We start from the raw sequence: 20,333 nt of genomic DNA on the forward strand, positions 1-20,333 counted from the left end.
TCACTATCTTTGGTCTTTTTAAAAAAAACTGAAAATCAGTACAGTGATCCCACGTTTTTTTGCGGTTAATGGGGACCTGAACCCGCCGCGATAAGTGAAAAACCTCGAAGTAGTCCGAATTAGCATTGGAAAGAGATCCATATAAGACATGTTTTTTCACTTTTCTCCCCAAATACAAAAAAAACTTAGGTATTTATATTTTAATAAATGGTTTTAAAGCACTTCAAATGTAATAATTATGATAGGTTTAAACATGTTGCTGTCCCACCGAATTATTTTTAAACAAGAATGAAGTAGAAAAATGCTTGTTTTTATAAAATGCTTCATTAGGTGAGTCCACTCAAATCCGCTCTCTTACACACAATGAGTTGCCACAGCAACTGTTTAACAATCTAAACGATAATTGACGCATGTGGCGCTTTTAAGTGTCAGCTTCCCAGCGTCTCTGGCTAGATCAAACCTTAGCGTCTGTCAATCATTGTTATCGTTTATAAGCAACTCCAGTGCACTGCTTGACCAAGAAAAGCAGCAAGAGGGAGAGTGAGACTATGTGATCAGATCGGGACAGCTTATCTGTATTTATTAATTTTTTTCAAAAATCCGCAGTTTTCTATAATTTTCACATGACGCTGCTGTAAGTTTTATTTTTCGCTATTTTTCCTTCATAAAATATTTAATCATGAAACAGGGTCATTCTTTTAAATTACCTTATATTTTTTATAGGGCTGTCAAAATTATCGCGTTAACGCGCGTTAATTAATTTTTAAAATTAATCACGTTAAAATATTTGACGCAATTAACGCACTAGGCCCGCTCAGACAGATTTAAATGTCAGTACAGTGAAAGGCCAACTTGTTAATTGTGTTTTATGGAGTTTTTCCGCCCTCTGCTGGCGCTTGGGTGTGACTTGCATATGTTATCTGGCGTAATGTCGCCCTCTGCTGGCGATTCAGTGCAGCTGATTATTTGGGTTTCGGCGCGCTTTTCTGACGTGATTATATGTCGACGCGAACTCACACTAATAGACAGTGCTATTCAGACCAGCTAACGTCCGCATCCAGTATTCAGTGGCAGTTCCCATAGCCCCATCACACTGTTTGTGTCTAATACATGCATCGCTTGTGAGTTATATTCCTCCTTTGTTTATATTCATGAGTATTAGATAGTTATTGATGATGTGTATTTGAATTTGTTCACATATATGGTGAAATGCAGTTACATTGTTAGATGCTTGTGAGCTAATTGGCTAGTGCTACTGCTCAAATGGACACGTGTGTGTACATTTTATGTTATTTTGTGATTTATGCAAGTTATTGACACATAGCCTTGTTATTTTCAGTTTTACAAAAATACAAGAAACGTGCTCCTGTCAAAAAGAGATGACTTCAGTAAAGCCCATGCAACTTTGCCACACCGTCTGATTTCTTTTTGGAACTTATGTTCGCTATCTGTCAATTTGTGTACTCACACACATTGAGGACAGAATAGGGCTACTAGTTTATTTTTTGATTGAAAATTTTACAAATTTTATTAAAACGAAAACATTAAGAGGCGTTTTAATATAACATTTCTATAACTTGTACTAATATTCATCTTTTAAGAACTACAAGTCTTTCTATCCATGGATCACTTTAACAGAATGTTAATAATGTTAATGCCATCTTGTTGATTTATTGTTATAATAAACAAATACAGTCCTTATGTACCGTATGTTGAATGTATATATCCATCTTGTCTTATCTTTCCATTCCAACAATAATTTACAGAAAAATATGGCATATTTTATAGATGGTTTGAATTGCGATTAATTGCGATTAATTACGATTAATTAATTTTTAAGCTGTAATTAACTCGATTAAAATTTTTAATCGTTTGACAGCCCTAATTTTTTATCATCATAAATAAATGTTAACACACAATACAATTATTATTTAAATTGAAATGTATGAAAAACAGAAATACACACTGATTATGTTCCCAGTTTACACAGCAGCGGGGGTGACAACGCAAAAACTTTTCCAGAGAGCCCTTTTGGGGGGGCTGAAAATGCCTTCCAGAGTGGAAATCTTAAAAACGTCGTCTCCGTCTAAACAGTTAACAACACAAAAGTGAGTTTCTGGTGACAACTGACTTCCGTACTCCGTAAGAGTAGGTGGCGATAACGCTCCAATATATACTGTATCACTAAAGTGAGTAGAGTACAACCCTTGCAGTTATGCAGATATTTAAGTATATCTTTTCATTGGACAACACTGACAAAATGACACTTTGACACAATGAAAAGTAGTCTGTGTGCAGCTTATAATACAGTTAATTTGTTTCCTTAGAAACTACGTACATCCCTAAATGTCCAAATTGAGTACTGCTTGTCCGTTAGAGGAGTGCTGTCAGCATTGCTGCAGAGATTGAGAGGTGTGGGGGGTGGGTGGGGGGGGTCAGCCTGTTCGTGCTCAGACCATACGCAACACTCTACATCAAATTGGAGTGCATGGCTGTCACCCCAGGAGGAAGCCTCTTCTGAAGACGGAACAAAAGAAAGCCCGCATTCTCATCAGACCATCGTACATGGTTCGAGTAATCCATGTGTTTTGTTGACATGTCTTCAGCAAAATGTTTGCGGGCTTTCTTGTCTTCAAAATGACGAGCAGTACTCAATTTGGACATTTAGGGATGTACGTAGTTTCTAAGGGGTGTACTCACTTTTGTTGCCAGAGGTTTAGATATCAATGGCTATATTTGGAGTTATTTTGAGGGGAAAATAAATCAACTCTATTATATTATATTATATTATATTAGCTGCACACAGACTACTTTTCATTGTGTCAAAGTGTCATTTTGTCAGTGTTGTCCAATGAAAAGATATACTTAAATATCTGCAGACATGCGAGGGGTGTACTCACTTTTGTGATACACTGTATTTGTCAGTGAAGGGGGTGAAGATATTGATGACGGCAATGCACGCGGACAGTCCGACAGTGTATACCATGAAAACACGTCTTCAAATAGCAACCTTGTACATGGCCTTTCTGCGTTCGACATTTTTCATGAATCTAGTCAACTATTCACTACTCTAATTAAAAAAACTCATTTATTACTCTGCCTGATGTGCTTCGCCATGTTGTTATTTGGCCAGGAAGAAAGAGGAAACATCAGAAAGGAAGGCTTACACGCAGGAATTATGTTTTGATGGTGCTGCCCACACGTTCGGCATGCATACTACATTGGCAAACTGGAGGTTTCTTGCACTATTGCGCTTCCTTGTGCACACTGTTGTCCCCCACACATAACGATTGTGTAAATGCGGAATTTAATTGATGGCAAAACGCCACTTTTGCGTTATATCGTAAGATCGTTGTCGTGTAAACGTGGCCTAAAGTAGATTTCCCCCCGCCCCCACAGTATTTACCTCATTGCCTGCCATTAACAGTCAGTGATGTCCAATTCATTTAATATTGGAAGACTGGCTGTAAATACTCATGTTTCAGTGTTATTTACAGCTCTCAACATTGAATACATTTTAATTTGGTGGAGTGGATGAACGAACCTGTCAATGGCCGCAAATGAGTTAAATGAGTGACTGTAAGCAGTCAGTTTGTCAGTGGATGTTTCCCCCTAAATATCACAAACGGTATGACTCTCTTGATATCAGTGTTGTTTTCGTCAAAATAACTAAAATATTTCATCAACAAACACTTTTCATGACGATGACAAGACAATATCGAGCTAGAAACGTGTTTTAGGAGACTAAAACATAGCTAGATGAACGGCAGTTTTGGTATGACGAGACGAGAATGAGACAAAAAATAGTTTCTGTCACATGTTCACAATGTAGTTAGCTTGCATCGTAGCCGTGTCTGGTTGTGTCACTCATTTGACGTGCTGCGCCCTCCCACCCCCAACTCGCCAGTGTCTTATCTTCTCAAGGCTTGCACACACGGTAAGATCTGTTTTCCTATCTTGGCCAGGGAGAAGATGCAGTGTTGCTTTAGCCTTTAAATGTCTGTGCTGAGCGATCATCATACACTAAATGTAACTCATAGCATTAGGATAGCGTTCACGTTTGCATTAGCCTTATACTAACGGCGCGTGTCCTCTTAAACTCTCAGGCAAATTATTTTTACATACAGTTCATGCCTTCCAGTTGGGTATAATTCATTGAAAATAATGTAGTTTTCCTGCTGAGTGTAGTATCAACAATTTCCTTGTAGACACGACAATATGTGCTCGTCTGTCAATATTATTTCGACATAGTTGGGAACACTTATTTTTAGAGTACATTTTTTTCATTTTACAGACAAAAACATTTTTAGTAAACGTCAACTAAAACTAAATGAGATTAGTCTTAAGTTTTCATCAACAAAAACTGGATGAAGTCAAACACATTTTGAGATGACTAAAATATGACTAAGACTAATAACCCACAGCAAAGCAAAATTGAAGATGAGATCTTGTTCATGTCTCATTTACATCGCTGAGAAATGAATCAGCAATAATCGAGACCAGAGTGGTTTTCTCAATGTTCTCAAATATATCTCATGAGAAGTTTCATAGTGAGCATTACATGAGAAAGTCTTGAGAATAGTTCTACTGGCACGATTTTTCAATAAAGTCTCACCGTTGTCTCCTTTCAAGATCTCACCAAGAGACAAGTAAGAGTACGTGTGTTGATCTCAAATGCGTCTCAATTTTATCTCCTGACTTGGAGTCACGATCTCAGTAATGTCTCAGTAAAAGACATGAATGAGCAAAGTATTTTATTTCTTAAACTTGCCTCAGCTGCCTCTTTTACTGATCTCACCAAGCAACCCTATATTGTGTCAGTCACAAATATTTCTCAGTTGATAACCTTCCAGTCTGCAATTGCTCATTTTGGGTTTTCAAGATTCTTTCATCGTAACAAAAAGTAGTGTCTGCCCTGACATGTCCAATCACATCTTAATTCATTTCATGCCGAAATCTAAGAAAATATTATAATTGGTAAAATAATTAAATAACGTGATTCATTTGGTTCATCTTGTTCAATGTAAAAATTAGAGAAAACTATCAACCACTACAAATGCATTATCAGTTTTTGGTTTCGAAGACCGAAAGTTTACCACAAAATAGTGTAAAGAACCTTAGTCCTCTTGTTTAATGACGTAATTAAAACAGGCAACATGCTGGCTGACGATGTCTCGCTAAAACAACTGGCTCACAGGCAACATGTCTGCCATTTGGATTTTTTTTCCTTTTAAATATCAAGAAATATATAAATTATTTAGGGCTGTCAAACGATTAAAATTTTTAATCTAGTTAATCACAGCTTAAAAATTAATTAATCGTAGTTAATCACAATTCAAACCATCTATATATTTTTCTGTAAATTATTGTTGGAATGGAAAGATAAGACACAATACAGATATAGTATACATTCAACATAATGTACATACCGTAATTTTTGCACTATAAGGCGCACCTGACCATAAGCCGCGACCCACCAAAATTTTGCACGAAAACGGCATTTGTTCATAGATAAGCCGCACTGGACTATAAGCTACTGCCGTCCTCACGGTATTATGTGATATTTACACCAAAGGAAATTAACCGGTAACACTTTATTTGACAGAGGCACATACAACTGTCATCAGACCAAATGAACCACCATGAAGCTTTGCAGCCAGGTGGGCAGCTAGGGCTGCAGCCATCGATTATTTTAGTAGTCGATGAATCGATGATTTAGTTAGGTCGAATAATCGAGTAACCGGATAAGGAACATAAAAAGTTAAAATAACTGAGCGTCAAACAGTATGAAAAAAAATAATTAAATGACGATCTATGTGCAACAAAAGAACAATTGGCTAACTTACATAGCAAAAGTCCACTAGCTTAAATGCTATAAAATGCTAACTTTTTTTTATTTTACAATGCTCTTAACAAATCATTCAAACACATATTCCCACAAAAACTTGCTAAGTATATCTGTAAACTAAATTACGAATTGATTAAAAAAAACATTAGCGTCAACAAAAACTTAGCTTATGCTGGTCTTAACAGGGAGCAGCTGAATTCAGCCATGTGAAACAAGGCAGACTAGAGGGCAGTGTATCCACCCAAATCAATAAAAACTAAATGCAAACATTTTCAAAACAAACCATTACAACGCCACTGTAATTAAACGAATACCCGAAGCAGCAAATTTGATTCGGATCTTTTTTCTAATCGAATACTCGAGTTAATTGATTAAACATTCCAGCACTAATTCATTCCTTCAAGAAGCTTTATTTGGCCATCACTGCTCCCTTAGGGGAGACATACAACCACTGCTGCCAGCTGCTGTCAACACTGTTGTTTTCCAACATGCCTCCTAGCATGCATTGCAGCGCTACAGATGTAAATAACAATCAAAATTCATATTCTTTGCTAAATATTTCTTCAGTTTTCTTCTAGTTGTTTCATTACATTCTACTTATGGTATTTGGTAACACTTTATTTGACAGTGGCATCACAAGACTGTCATTAGACAACCATAATTATGACATGACACTGTCATGAGCATTAATGAACGCTTATAACAGATCTTATTTGCTGTTATCTGGCAAATTATCTCACTTTTGAATGGCTGTAAAAGATCCAAGCTGGACACAAATTGAGTTTGTGACATAATTTGCCAGATGACGCTTAATGACATAAGCATTCAGTGATGCCAATGACAGTGTCATGTCATAATTATGACGTTTTATGACAGCCTTATAATGCGGCTGTCAAATAAAGTGTTGCCTATTAACCCAAATAAATCAACAAATAAGCCGCACTGGACAATAAGCCGCAGGATTCAAAATGAAGGAAAAAAGTAGCGGCTAATAGTCCGGAAATTATGGTAAGTACTGTATTTGTTTATTATAACAATAAATCCACAAGATGGCATTAACATTAACATTCTGTTAAAGCGATCCATGGATAGAAAGACTTATAGTTCTTAAAAGATAAATGTTAGTACAAGTTATAGAAATTTTATATTAAAACCCCTCTTAATGTTTTCGTTTTAATAAAATTTGTAAAATTTTCAATCAAAAAATAAACTAGTAGCTCGCCATTGTTGATGTCAATAATTACACAATGCCCATGTTGCTTAAACCCATAAAATCAGTCACACCCAAGCGCCAGCAGAGGGCGACAAAACACCAAAAAAACACAAGTAACAAGTGGACATGACACTGTGCTGTCATTTAAATCTGTTTGAGCGGGGCATGTGCATTAATTGCGTCAAATATTTTAACGTGATTAATTTAAAAAATTAACTACCGCCCGTTAACGCGATAATTTTGACAGCCCTAAAATTATTACATGAACTAAAATATCATCACTGCTACACGCTCTTTCCGAAGTTGCTTTCCATTGTTGTGCCGCGTCACATTGAGCACAGTGCATCTAAGCCCGTGCGGTGCTCAGTGGTAGAGAAGTCATTCCCCAACCCAGAGGTTGTGAGTTCAACTCTCTGTCCTGATGAATTCATCTAAGAACCCTTGAGCAAGACACTGAACCCCACATTGCTGCATTACGTAGATGAGGATATAGTGTCAAAGCGCTTTGAGTGCCTGAAAGTTGCTTTACAAGTATAACCATAAGCGGACTTTATGGGGGGGGGGGGGCAGGCCCCCCCTGGTGTCCAAAAAGTGTCATTCCATGTAATTGACTTTCCTATATATATATAAAAGTTGAAAAGCAATAAAACTGCAACAAAAATGAATGAAATGAACAAAAAATATATATTTTTATAATAGGTCAATAGGTTATTTTTCCAGCACCTTACACGGTCGTTTGCTTTGCATATAATAAAAAAAAATTGGGGGGGGGGAAATATTTTTAAAAATGATTTTTTTTCTTTGACCGAAAATATTTTTTTTGATTGAATCAACTTTTTGGGGGGATTGAATGATTTGGACACAAATGTCCTAATCATAATATGGCCCAAAGACAAAAAAAATTTATTGCTTCAATCAAAGAAAACTTTTTCAATGAAAAATTAAGTGTTCAAATGCAAATTTTTCAATCTCAAATATTTTTTCACATTCAAAAACTTTTTCTATGATTGACATTTTTCTTTTTTTGATTGAAGTGATTTTCTTTTTTGAAATCTATATTTTTTTTAAGCAACTTATTTTTTCATTGAATAATATAGACACAAATGTCCTAGCCAAAATGTGGCCCAAAAAACACATCAACATTACTTCAATCAAAAAAGTTGCTTCAATCAAAAAAAAAAAAACCCAAAAAAATCAAAGAAAAATAGCTTTCACATGCATTTTGGGGGGGGGGGTTAGTTTATTTTTGCATTCAAACACTTTTTTTTTTTTTTTTTTAATTGAAGCGACATTTTTTGGTTGAATAATAAAGACACAAATCTACCCCAAGGGATACAATTTTTGACTGTGGTAACTGCATTGGCATGACACCGGCGGGCGTACCATATTCAATGGATGACCAAAAGTATTGCCTAAGCAGCCTGATTTATAATTCCCCTCAAGAATGATGGGAAACAAAAAACACTCATTGTCAACTTATGATTATAAATTTTCTTGTAAGTTCATTTTATTGCTGAAACTATGTTTTGGGGTCATCAACATGTTGTGCCCCCCCTGCCCCAAAAGTCAAACTCCACCTATGAGTATAACTCCATTTTCAATTAAGAGAATTTCTCTTCTCAAATATTGCTCAAATCAATCTCCTTTGTCTCAATGATGTTTTTGCTCATTTTGACTCATCAGTTGCTCCTAAGGGTACCCTTAGGAGCACAAACTCAGAAACAAATAAGCAAAGAATGAGATAAATTTGAGATGATCAAATTCGTTTCACGAGACGAGATTAAGCAACGGATGAGTAGCAATTTTTAGTAGCAAGTCAAGACTTACCAGGTCTCGTCGTTTTTGAACTCCAGCTCGCCGTACGTGTCCTCAAAATCCTCACCGCCTCCCTTAGCGAGCCCCTCCACGGTGCGGTAAGGCACAATGACCGTGCCCCGAGCGCCCGATGTCCTCAACACCTTAACCTCCATAACGCAGACGCTTTCGCTGATATGTATCGCTCCGCTCTCGAAGGTGAAGATGCCGGCGTGGTCGTCGTCCAGGATGGTAACGGTGGCTACGGCGGGAAACCCCAACGCCGCTTTGGGGTACGGCAGACTGTTAGCAGACAGCAGCTCCTCCTCCGTCTCCAGCACGCGCAGGTTGCTCAGGCGCACGAAAAAGTGCTCGTCCTCCTCGAAGATGTCGTCGTCGATAATTCCCACGCTGATGTCCTTGAGCGTCTCGCCTGGCTTGAAGACCAGCGTGCCTTCAGTGAACTCATAGTCGGCGCCCGCGTTGGCAGAGCCGTCCTCCGTCTTGTAGTCCACGCACACGGTCTTGCCCATGTCGCCGCCGCGCCGGGTGACGGTGAGGATGGCGGCGCCGCAGTTCTCCAGGCACTGGTAGGCGCCGGGATCGAAGGCCACGCGAGATACGTACTCCTCAGGCTCGTCCACATGCACCTCCGCCATGCTGGCGCACCTCTTGGCCTGTTCGGCCACGTGCTTCTTCAGGATGTTGCCCGCGCCCGTCATCATGCGCGTGGCTTGGATGCGGTAAAAGGCGCGGCTCTTCTGCTGGTGGGACAGCGCATAGTAATTGGCCATCTCCACCAGCTGGTCCAGCTCCTTCTCCGGGTGCTTCTGCTTCAGGTCCTTGAGGATGCGGATCATGTCGCGACGGGACTCGTCCGCCTCCCTGCCCTCTGTCGGGCCCATCGGGTTGACGCCGCCGTCCAAGAAGTGGGAGTTGACCATCTTCCCGTCCATTTCGATGCCCTTGGACGAGCGCTTTGCTTCGTTCTCGATGATGACCCCGCGATGGTTGTCGGAGCGGTACTTCCGCCGCATGAACTTGTAGAAAAGAAGGCGGCGGTCGGCCACCCAGGCCAGCATGACGCAAATGGGGAAAAAAGCCAACGTCAGAAGACCCTCCCAAACCTGCACCTCGTTGGGCGAGAACACGGCCAGGATCATATAGAGCCATATGTAGGCAAAGATGCTCCAGCCGGCCGTGATGAAGAACACCCGCAGGTGCTTGACTTTGCGGACCTCCCCCTGGGGGATTACAGACACGCACAGGCCTATGATGACGAACATGTTGAAAGCGGCGCTGCCCACGATTGTAGACGGTCCCAGCTCTCCGGCTTTGAACTCGTGCCCGCAGACCTCAATGATGGACAGGAGGATCTCCGGGGCGGAAGAACCCAGCGCCATGAGGGTGAGGTTGGACACAGTCTCGTTCCACACGCGGATGGTGGCCGTGGTGGTCTCGCCATTCGGCCTCCGGATCACCACCTCCTTCTCCTGGGACGTGATGACTTCAATGGCTGCCATGAAGCGGTCAGCGATGATGGAAACTCCAAGGAACATGTAGATCATAGCCACAAAATACACTATGACCCGTGCGATCTTGTCACCCATGGACGGGTCCTCGGGGTACCAGACAGGTAAGATGATACCGGGGGTGCACTTGGAGTTGCCCGGACAGGTGGCATTGTCGGAGCTCAGCGACGGGCTCGGTGTGGTCCGGGCCTCCGTGCCAAGGAAGGCGAAGGCCGCCGAGACCAGTCCCAACCAGAGGGGGGCCAACCGCCCTGGACTTGCGAGCCTTGTGCCCTCCATGCACCCTCCTTGCTCTCAAGGGATTCTACCTTACTGTGATCCAGCACTGGGCCTTGACTTGGACCACCTGAACAAAACACAAGAAAAGACTGTTATCGTCGCTATCAAACTAAGCTTCCACTAAGTCACAGGTGTTGAAATCACAGCCCGGGGTCAAATCCCGCCCGCCACATCATTGTATGTGGCCAGCAAATCATGTGCTCCACTTTGTTTCTGGCTAAAATAACATTTAAATTTGGGCTGTCAAAAGATTAAAAATTTTAATCGAGTTAATTACAGCTTAAAAATGAATTAATCGTAATTAATCGCAATTAATCGCAATTCAAACCATCTATAAAATATGCCATATTTTTCTGTAAATTATTGTTGGAATGGAAAGATAAGACACAAGATGGATATATACATTCAACATACGGTACATAATGACTGTGTTTATTATAACAATAAATCAACAAGATGGCATTAACATTATTGACATTCTGTTAAAGCGATCCATGGATAGAAAGGCTTGTAGTTCTTAAAAGATAAATGTTAGTACAAGTTATAGAAATTATATATATATATATATATATATATATATATATATATATAAACCCCCTCTTAATGTTTTCGTTTTAATAAAATTTGTAAAATTTTCCATCAAAAAATAAACTAGTAGCCCGCCATTGTTGATGTAAATTACATACACAATGCTCATGGTTGCTGAAGCCTATAAAATCAGTCGCACCCAAGCGCCAGCAGAAGGCAGCAAAACTCCATAAAACACAATTAACAAGTGGGCATTTCACTGTACTGTCATTTAAATCTGTCTGAGCGGGGCATGTGCGTTAATTGCGTCAAATATTTTAACGTGATTAATTTAAAAAAATTAATTACCGCCCGTTAACGCGATAATTTTGACAGCCCTAATTTAAATACAAATGATCGAGGACTATAGAAACCAGTTTATTTACCCCCCACTAGGCATGTGCCGGTTACCGGTTTTAAGGTATACCGTGGTACAAAAACGTCCCGGTTTCAAAACCACTGCAATTTTCTGTCATACCGTAGTTCCGGTATTAGCTATTTTTGAGGTCCCAAAAATGTACCGAGAAATCCGTGGCTTGGAACGGCATTGCTCACCCATCCCCTTCCATTTGTTGCTCTGTCCTGTCTGTCAGCGACACTACACCTGAGCTTTTTCCCTCGCTCAAAAATAAACAAAGTCGCTAGTATGAGAGTACTTCGGCTACCGAAAAGAAACAGACGGCCGCTGCTTAGAGGAGGAAGGACAGCTGACGTGCAGGCAACACCTCCAACATGATTTCACATTTACGTGATCATCATCCGTCACTTTACACAAAATTTAAGGTAAGTAAATGCTGTCATGAATGTTTCCCACCAGCTACAAGACTTCACTCAAGCTGGTTTAGTGTGTCTAGCGGTGCTAAAACCAATACTATAATCAGGGGTGCACATAAGTGGACGTAGACAAACGCGCTAGCCCTCAACGGTTTCCATACGCTTTTGCGTACCGATGGCTGACCACTGTATTTGCGGCGGACACGAGAAAATAACTTGTCAAAATGTCGAAGAGGCAGGCCACACTGAGTAATTACTTCCGTGTTCCCCCAACCCCGTCAAAAGACAGACAGACGACAGAGACGTCACCGGAGCTACCGAAAAAAAGGACTTTTGCTGAAAAGTGGCTACTGGAGGTACCATGGCTAGAAGCAAATGATGCTCGCACGGAAATGCGGTACAAAATGTGCCGTGAGAATCCCAATGTCGCCGATAAGAGCAGCGCATTTTATGTAGGGTCAAAGAATTTCAGCCATCCAAACTTTGAAAAGCACGAAAAAAACAGAGCATGTGGCAATTAAGCAAACTATCGATGTCAAACAGGACCCCACTCGCCCTATGGACAAGTGGCGGAATAAAGGTAATGAACAGCGACATGCACTGACAAACGTGTTTTTGCTCGCATTTTATAAAGCTAAACATGCACGTTCAATGAGGTCTTATGAGGAGGACATCCCACTTTTAAAAAGGCTTGGAGTTAATGTGGGAGCCGCATAATGCCCTTTATTTTGAATTGGTGCTTTTTATTTCTTAACATTTCACTTCAAAGTAATGGCAATTTTGTTGTGCCAGTTGATGTTAATCAAGCATTAATTGTTAATATAATTAATTAAAGTTAATTGGCTCTAAGTAAAGCTTGTCATAAATTTATCGCATCAGGCGGGTCGGCTCTCAAGCTCAATGAGGACCAAGTCACATCTCCAGGTCCTCATCAGAGAACCTGGGCAAAAAAATTATGTGCACCCCTGACTATAATGTAAACTTGCTAATGAGGCAGATAACGTGGCTATTTACCATGCCAAGATGGCTAACTAGTTTCCTCTCTACCATTAGCCTACTTTTGTAAAGTCTTCTGCCATTGCAAACACCTGCAAATTTGTAAATATGCTCTTAAAATAAAATCCTGTTCAATGGAAAACAGTATTTTTTAAAAATCTATACATCTCAATGTAACACATTTTAGAGCTGGAATTGCAATACCGTTATACCGTGAAATAGCAGGATTTTTGCTAAGGGTATCATACCGTCAAAATCTCATACCGGCACCTGTAATTGCCAGCATCGGTAAACCTCAACCATGAGAGACAGAACGTGGGAAAAAACCCAGAAAATCACATTGTTTGAATTTTAAAGCATTTATTTGCAAATCATGGTGGAAAATAAGTAGTCGGTCAATACCAAAAGTTCATCTCAATACTTTGTTATGTACCCTTTGTTGGCAATAATGGAGGCCAAACGTTTTCTGTAACTCTTCACAAGCTTTTCACACACTATTGCTGGTGTTTTGGCCCATTCCTCCATGCAGATCTCCTCTAGAGCAGTGATGGTTTGGGGCTGTCATTGGGCAACACGGACTTTCAACTCCCTCCACAGATTTTCTATGGGGTTGAGATCTGGAGACTGGCCACTCCTTTGTTGCCCTGGCTGTGTGTTTGGGATCATTGTCATGCTGAAAGACCCAGCCACGTCTCATTTTCAATGCCCTAGCTGATGGAAGGAGATTTTCACTCAAAATCTCTTGATACATGGCCCCAGTCATTCATTCCTTTACACAGATCAGTCGTCCTGGTCCCTTTGTTGAAAAACAGCCCCAAAGCAGGATGTTTCCACCCCCATGCTTCACAGTGGGTATGGTGTTCTTCCGATGCAATTCAGTATTCTTTCTCCTCCAAACACAAGAACCTGTGTTTCTACCAAAAAGTTCTATTTTGGTTTCATCTGACCATAACACATTCTCCCAGTCCTCTTCTGGGTCATCCAAATGCTCTCTAGCGAACCGCAGACGGGCCTGGACGTATACTGGCTTCAGCAGGGGGACACGTCTGGCAGTGCAGGATTTCAGTCCCTGGCGGCGCATTGTGTTACTGATAGTAGCCTTTGTTACTGTGATCCCAGCTCTCTGTAGGTCATTCATTAGGTCCCCCCGTGTGGTTCTGGGATGTTTTGCTCACCGTTCTTGTTATCATTTTGACACCACGGGGTGAGATCTTGCATGGAGCCCCAGATCGAGAGAGATTATCAGTGGTCTTGTATATCTTCCATTTTCTAACAATTGCTCCCACAGTTGATTTCTTTACACCAAGCGTTTTACCTATTGCAGATTCAGTTTTCCCAGCCTGGTGCAGGTCTACAATTTTGTCTCTGGTGTCCTTCAACAGCTCTTTGGTCTTGGCCATAGTTGAGTTTGGAGTGTGACTGACTGAGGTTGTGGACAGGTGTCTTTTATACCGATAATGAGTTAAAACAGGTGCCATTAATCCAGGTAACGAGTGGAGCCTCGTTAGACCTCTTTAGAATAAGTTAGACCTCTTTGACAGCCAGAAATCTTGCTTGTTTGTAGGTGACCAAATACTTATTTTCCACTCTAATTTGGAAATAAATTCTTTAAAAATCAAACAATGAGATTTTCTGTTTTTTTTTTTTCCACATTCTGTCTCTCATGGTTGAGGTTTACCCATGTTGACAATTACAGGCCTCTCTAATCTTTTCAAGTAGGAGAACTTGAACAATTGGTGGTTGACTAAATACTTATTTGCCCCACTGTAAAAAAAATAGTATACCTTTGGAACGGTATGTCATTTGTATGATGGTTGTCTTTGATCGGGATAGTGTAGCATCGTCAAAACCACTAGAACCACGGAACTACTTGGAATTAATGTTAAATAAGATTTTTTTTCCCAATCCGGCCAGTGGTTGGGGCATTCTGGTGGCCCTGGCGGTATGTCCGGGCCACCGGGCCATTTATATTGTCTGCTCTGATGTAAGCTAATTAGTGCTGCAACGATTAATCGATTAACTCGAGTATTTGATTGGAAAAAAAGATTCTAATTAAATTTTGCTGCTTCGAGTATTCGTTTAGTTAAAGTGGCATTGTAAAGGTTTATTTTGAAAGTGTTTGCATTTAGTTTTATTGATTTTGGTGGATACACTGCCCTCTAGTCTGTGTCATTTCACATAGCAGAATCCAGCTGCTCCATGTTAAGACCAACATAAGCCAAGTTTTTGTTTGAGCTAATGTTTATTTCAATGCATTCGTAATTTAATTTATAGGTTTATTCAGCAGTTTTTTGCTGGAATATGCGTCTGAACAATTGTTAAGAGCATTGTTAAAAAAACAAACAAAAAAAAAGTTTGTTTTATAGCATTAAAGTGGACTTTTGCTATGTAAGTTAGCCATTGTTCTTTTGCTGTACATAAGTAGATCCTTCTTCTTCTTCTTCTTTTTTTTTTTAATTAATTAATTAATTTTTTTATTTAATACCATTCGAGGCTCAGCTCAGGTATTTGAATTTTTCATGTTCCCTATCCGATTACTCAATTATTCTAACTACCTAGTTAATCGATTAATTGACTACTAAAATAATCGATAGTTGCAACCCTACTTACAATTTAGACTAACTTAAAACTTGATTAACTAGAAGTTGAAAATAGTTTGACACAAATGGAAATTCAGTTGACACACATGGGGAAAAACACCTAACTTTTAAGTGATGTGTGTTATCAGGCATAATAACGTTTTTAGGTAGGAAATAAGATTTGTTTTATAAGATCTAGAAGCTTTTTGAGTGAAAGTCGTGATTTTTTTTTTTCTTTTTTCTAGTCACATCTGAGATGCAATTGTTAGCAGTTTTCAAAAATGTACATCGCAAATAAAAACATTGTCTGAAAATGGTTCAATATTTGGTGAAATGTCTTGTTTTTTCTTGTATATTTATAATTGCTCTTTACATTAAAAAATATATGTTCTACCTAGGGCTGTCAAAATTATCGCGTTAACGCGCAGTAATTAATTTTTTAAATTAATCACGTTAAAATATTTGACACAATTAACGCACATGTCCCGCTCAGACAGTATTCTGCCTTTTGGTAAGTTTTACAGCAAGGTTTTTTGTGCTGTTTTTTGTGGTCGCTTTGCAACATGGTTTATTGCTTTCTTGCCAGTTCAATATGGCTGCACGAGGTCTCGGGCTGACGCCTACGTTGTAATGTTGTGCTTATATGATCCTTGGACAAGATTTGTCCGTAAGTATGGTTGTTGTAAAGAATGTACATATTATGTTAGTAAGCGAAATGTTATATTTTTTGTATGAGACGCTTTTTGTTTATGTTTAGTGAACCTGTATAGCGTGCTAAGCTAACGTTGTTGCTAATGCAATGCTTGTGTACTTTTTTTTTGTAGTTTCACTACGGTCTATAGAGGACAGTGGTTTTAGGCCATTTTATAAATAAATCAGATGAAAAAGGAAGAAGTCTGATTATTAAGGCGTTGTTCACTAGCTGTCTAGCTTTGGAAAAAGTAGACGCTTCGGAGTGAAGACAGCATAGACAGATTTAAATGAGAGTCAAATGCCCACTACAGTCCTTATGTACCGTATGTTGAATGTATATATCCATCTTGTGTCTTATCTTTCCATTCCAACAAATTATTTTACAGAATATATATATAATTTACAGAAAAATATGGCATATTTTATAGATGGTTTGAATTGCGATTAATTGCGATTAATTACGATTAATTTTTAAGCTGTAATTAACTCGATTAAAAATTTTAATCGTTTGACAGCCCTAGTAACTTCTACCCGATTACTCGATTAATCGATAGAATTTTCAGTCGAATACTCGATTACTAAAATATTCGATAGCTGCAGCCCTAAAGCTAATGTTCAATATTATATAATAAAACAAGATTGAGTGGAAGATTAAAGGTGCACACTGTTTACGAAAAAATCAGGACTGGCAAAAATCGAAATCGGTGATCGGCCAGAAAATTTGTTCCTACTCCCAATTTTACTGCCATTCAAATTGATGAGACTCTCATCCGGCAGCTTTTTTTAATGACCTAAAGGACTTGGATTTGTCACTTGAATGAATTTGAGTCAGTGGCAGCAAATTTAACTCATTGGCCGCGATAGACCTCCAATCCATTTGAACTGGTAGAGCCGGCAGTGAGTGACTTCTATTAACGAAACGGTTACACAACTTTTCACAGAAAGAAAGACAGCGTGGGTGAGAATTTCCCCCAATTTCACGAGTGCATAAATTCAGATGGGGCGACCTACTTTACGAGCGACGTAATCGCGACAAGTTGATTTCCTCCGTGGGAGGCAGGCCGGAAAAAATACCCCGCCACACTGCCCCTCTTGGGAAAAATATGCATGAGCTTTTTAGGTCTGTGTAGAAGATAGAAGAAAGGGGAAAAAATGTAGATAAGGTTGGTTTAATAAAACGCTAGCCCGCGGACTCGTTTGTAATCATGGGAGTTTACGTCGGCTTTTGGATGTGGAGACCAATTACGGCGATCGGAGCCTGATTGTCTTCAAGTCTCACGGGAGGAGGGGTTGGAAAAACACAGACGCACGGGTCGGGAAGCAAACTAGCTCACTCAGCAGGAGCCGCTGTCCGACTAAGCAGCGTCCAGAAATGTCGCATTGGCAGAAGGGTGAAAAAAGGCAAGCCGGTGTTCTGCCAAAATATCTACATCGGAGAAACGTCCTACATTAGTCGAATTTGACACCCAAAGTACTACCATGCGCTCTAAAGTTGTTTTGTTTAGACGCATACAGGCAGAACGTACAAAAAAAAAAATGCCTGAAGAAAATACTTAAATGTAGCTATATAAAATAAGGATGGTTTAAATTCGCTACGTGACTAATGTGGTTAACTGCTTCAAAGCTAACACAAAAAAACACAATGGTTAAAAGTAGGGTTGTTCCGATCATGTTTTTTGCTCCCGATCCGATCCCGATCGTTTTAGTTTGAGTATTTGCCGATCCCGATATTTCCCGATCCGATTGCTTTTTTTTGCTCCCGATTCAATTCCAATCATTACCGATAATTTTTCCCGATCATATACATTTTGGCAATGCATTAAGAAAAAAATGAATAAAACTCGGATGAATATATATATATATATACAACATACAGTACATAAGTACTGTATTTGTTTATTATGACAATAAATCCTCAAGATGGCATTTACATTATTAACATTCTTTCTGTGAGAGGGATCCACGGATAGGACTTGTGACCTTGTATATTGTGACTAAATATTGCCATCTAGTGTATTTGTTGAGCTTTCAGTAAATGATACTGCAGCCATTCAACCCAAATGCATGATGGGAAGTGGAACCACGACTACGCGTAGTGCTACCAATTCATATATCTTCTCTGCGTTGGGAAATAAAATAAGGTATTAAGAAAAAGATCATTTGCTACCTAGCTTCCCCACATTGCTTCCCATGATATTTCTGATCGAAGGGAGAGGGATTGTAAGGCTTTAGCCTATTAAAAAAAGGCTCCAAAGACTGCCAAAATTCACTCTACTCATTTTACGCTGCCTTTTATCTCTCTAAATGGGTAAAACGGTGCCATTACAGATTGAGCGCGACAATGCGTGAGTGGGTCGTGCAACGCATGCATTAATTGCTTAAATATTCAACGTGATACATTTTTAAAAAATTAATTACTGCCGTTATCAGTACCTTAAGCCTAAACTAAAGACTGGATGAGTGTAACATATTATGTCTGTAACGTGAAATACATTTAGAAAACAATAAAAAAAAAAATATATATATATATTAAAAAAAGGCATGGCCGATATTTTTTTGCCGATTCCGATTCTTTGAAAATGACGTGATCAGACCCAATCGATCGGGACATCTCTAGTTAAAAGTATTAGAGGGTTATACTGTACATGCAAAAACGAAACGAAATAAAAACAAAAATAGTGAGTACTCGCCGCTTCCAACCGATGTGCGCATGCGTGCGGATGCTTGCGCAAGCGCGCTGACCATTGTGTAGGACGTTTCGCCGCGTAGTAAGGAATGGCCGAACACCGGTACGAGTGTTTCGGACCTCTGCAGAGATCAAATCCGGAAGAAGATATGCTCAGGGGTGAAAGTGGCTAAAATTTCTTGCCGGAACTCCCCAACATGAAGGGCGCCACGGAGCCAGCAATTTTATTTATTTATTTATTTCATTTGGGGGGGCGGATGTCAAACCTCTTAAACTACTTAAAATTCAAAGAAAACTGTTTTAGCACAGTTATTTCTATAACACATACAAAAACTGATTTTCATTTTTAAATTGTATTTTTCAATGATTTGCAAAATAAAAGTTAACAAAAACAGCAATAACCCCAACCTCCATCTCCTAATTTTTATTTTCCCTTATTTCCTCACATACTAAATGCCAAATCTCAATTTTAACTACTTAAGAACATAGGATGTATATTAAAATTGAAATAAATGTAAACATTTACTTTTTTGTGAATAATAAAGATATAAGTAACATACAGTCAGAAAAATAAGTACAAATGACTTATATTAAGCAGAGTGAAATGAAATATAGTTTGAACATCGACTTTTTTAAATCATAAGGAAATGAATAAGTAGCCTAACATAAATGAACAAATATATGTGCAAAGTGCACATTGACAGCTAAGATGTTCTGAACCTCCCCATCAGAGCAAATAAAACAAAATATGATAAATAAGCTTCCTTAACTCTTTCATTGCTCTGAAAGATTTAATCCATTTTATGTTGCATTGCCCTTTTTTGTCGCATCAATTCAACCTTTTTTTTTTTTTGCTGTTCCAGAAAACATGCACTTTTGAACCAATCAGAGCTAAATATCTCTACTGATCCCATGTCAGTATGTCGTATGTCTGCCAAATGAACGGATAAATGAGTCGAGGCGTTTTGCTTTGGTGCGTGCATTCACACATTGACGTGACTCATCATCGTCAGACTCAGATAACTGCAGCAGCTGGGGAAACCTCCATGCCGTCCGTAAATAAATAGTAAATGTCGGTGGAAACGGATTACGCTACACAAGCACTTTATTATGCTTGTTGTAAACACCTGTGTATGTAAACCTGATGTTGGTAGATTGTTTTCTTCTTGGAGAGGAAATGCTTGAGTGGCAGCTTTGTATTTTTTTTGTTTTACATAACGTTTTGACAGTTGCCGTCATATTTTCGGAATCAAAGCACAGTGTACCGGAACAGCATTCCGGCCCTGAATTTTATATCGGAACTGCGTTCCTGACGGTTCTGGCCCACTTTCACCCCTGGATATGCTCCGTTCCTTTTGATTGCTTGATAGGA

General features: G+C 39.3%; 1 protein-coding gene across 2 annotated transcripts in view; it reads right to left on the bottom strand.

The window, feature by feature from the left end:
• The window catches only part of slc8a3 (solute carrier family 8 member 3), a 129,809-nt gene that overhangs the window by 97,995 nt on the left and 11,481 nt on the right, over nucleotides 1-20,333 (bottom strand). For both annotated transcript variants that reach the window (XM_057859203.1, XM_057859204.1), the window contains exon 2: nucleotides 8,889-10,733. In XM_057859203.1, coding sequence (XP_057715186.1) covers nucleotides 8,889-10,666 — 1,778 coding nt within the window. In that variant the 5' untranslated portion in view covers nucleotides 10,667-10,733. The remainder of the gene's footprint in view (nucleotides 1-8,888; nucleotides 10,734-20,333) is intronic.

Source organism: Corythoichthys intestinalis, chromosome 15 (genome assembly GCF_030265065.1).
Source record: "Corythoichthys intestinalis isolate RoL2023-P3 chromosome 15, ASM3026506v1, whole genome shotgun sequence".
Lineage (NCBI taxonomy): Eukaryota > Metazoa > Chordata > Actinopteri > Syngnathiformes > Syngnathidae > Corythoichthys > Corythoichthys intestinalis.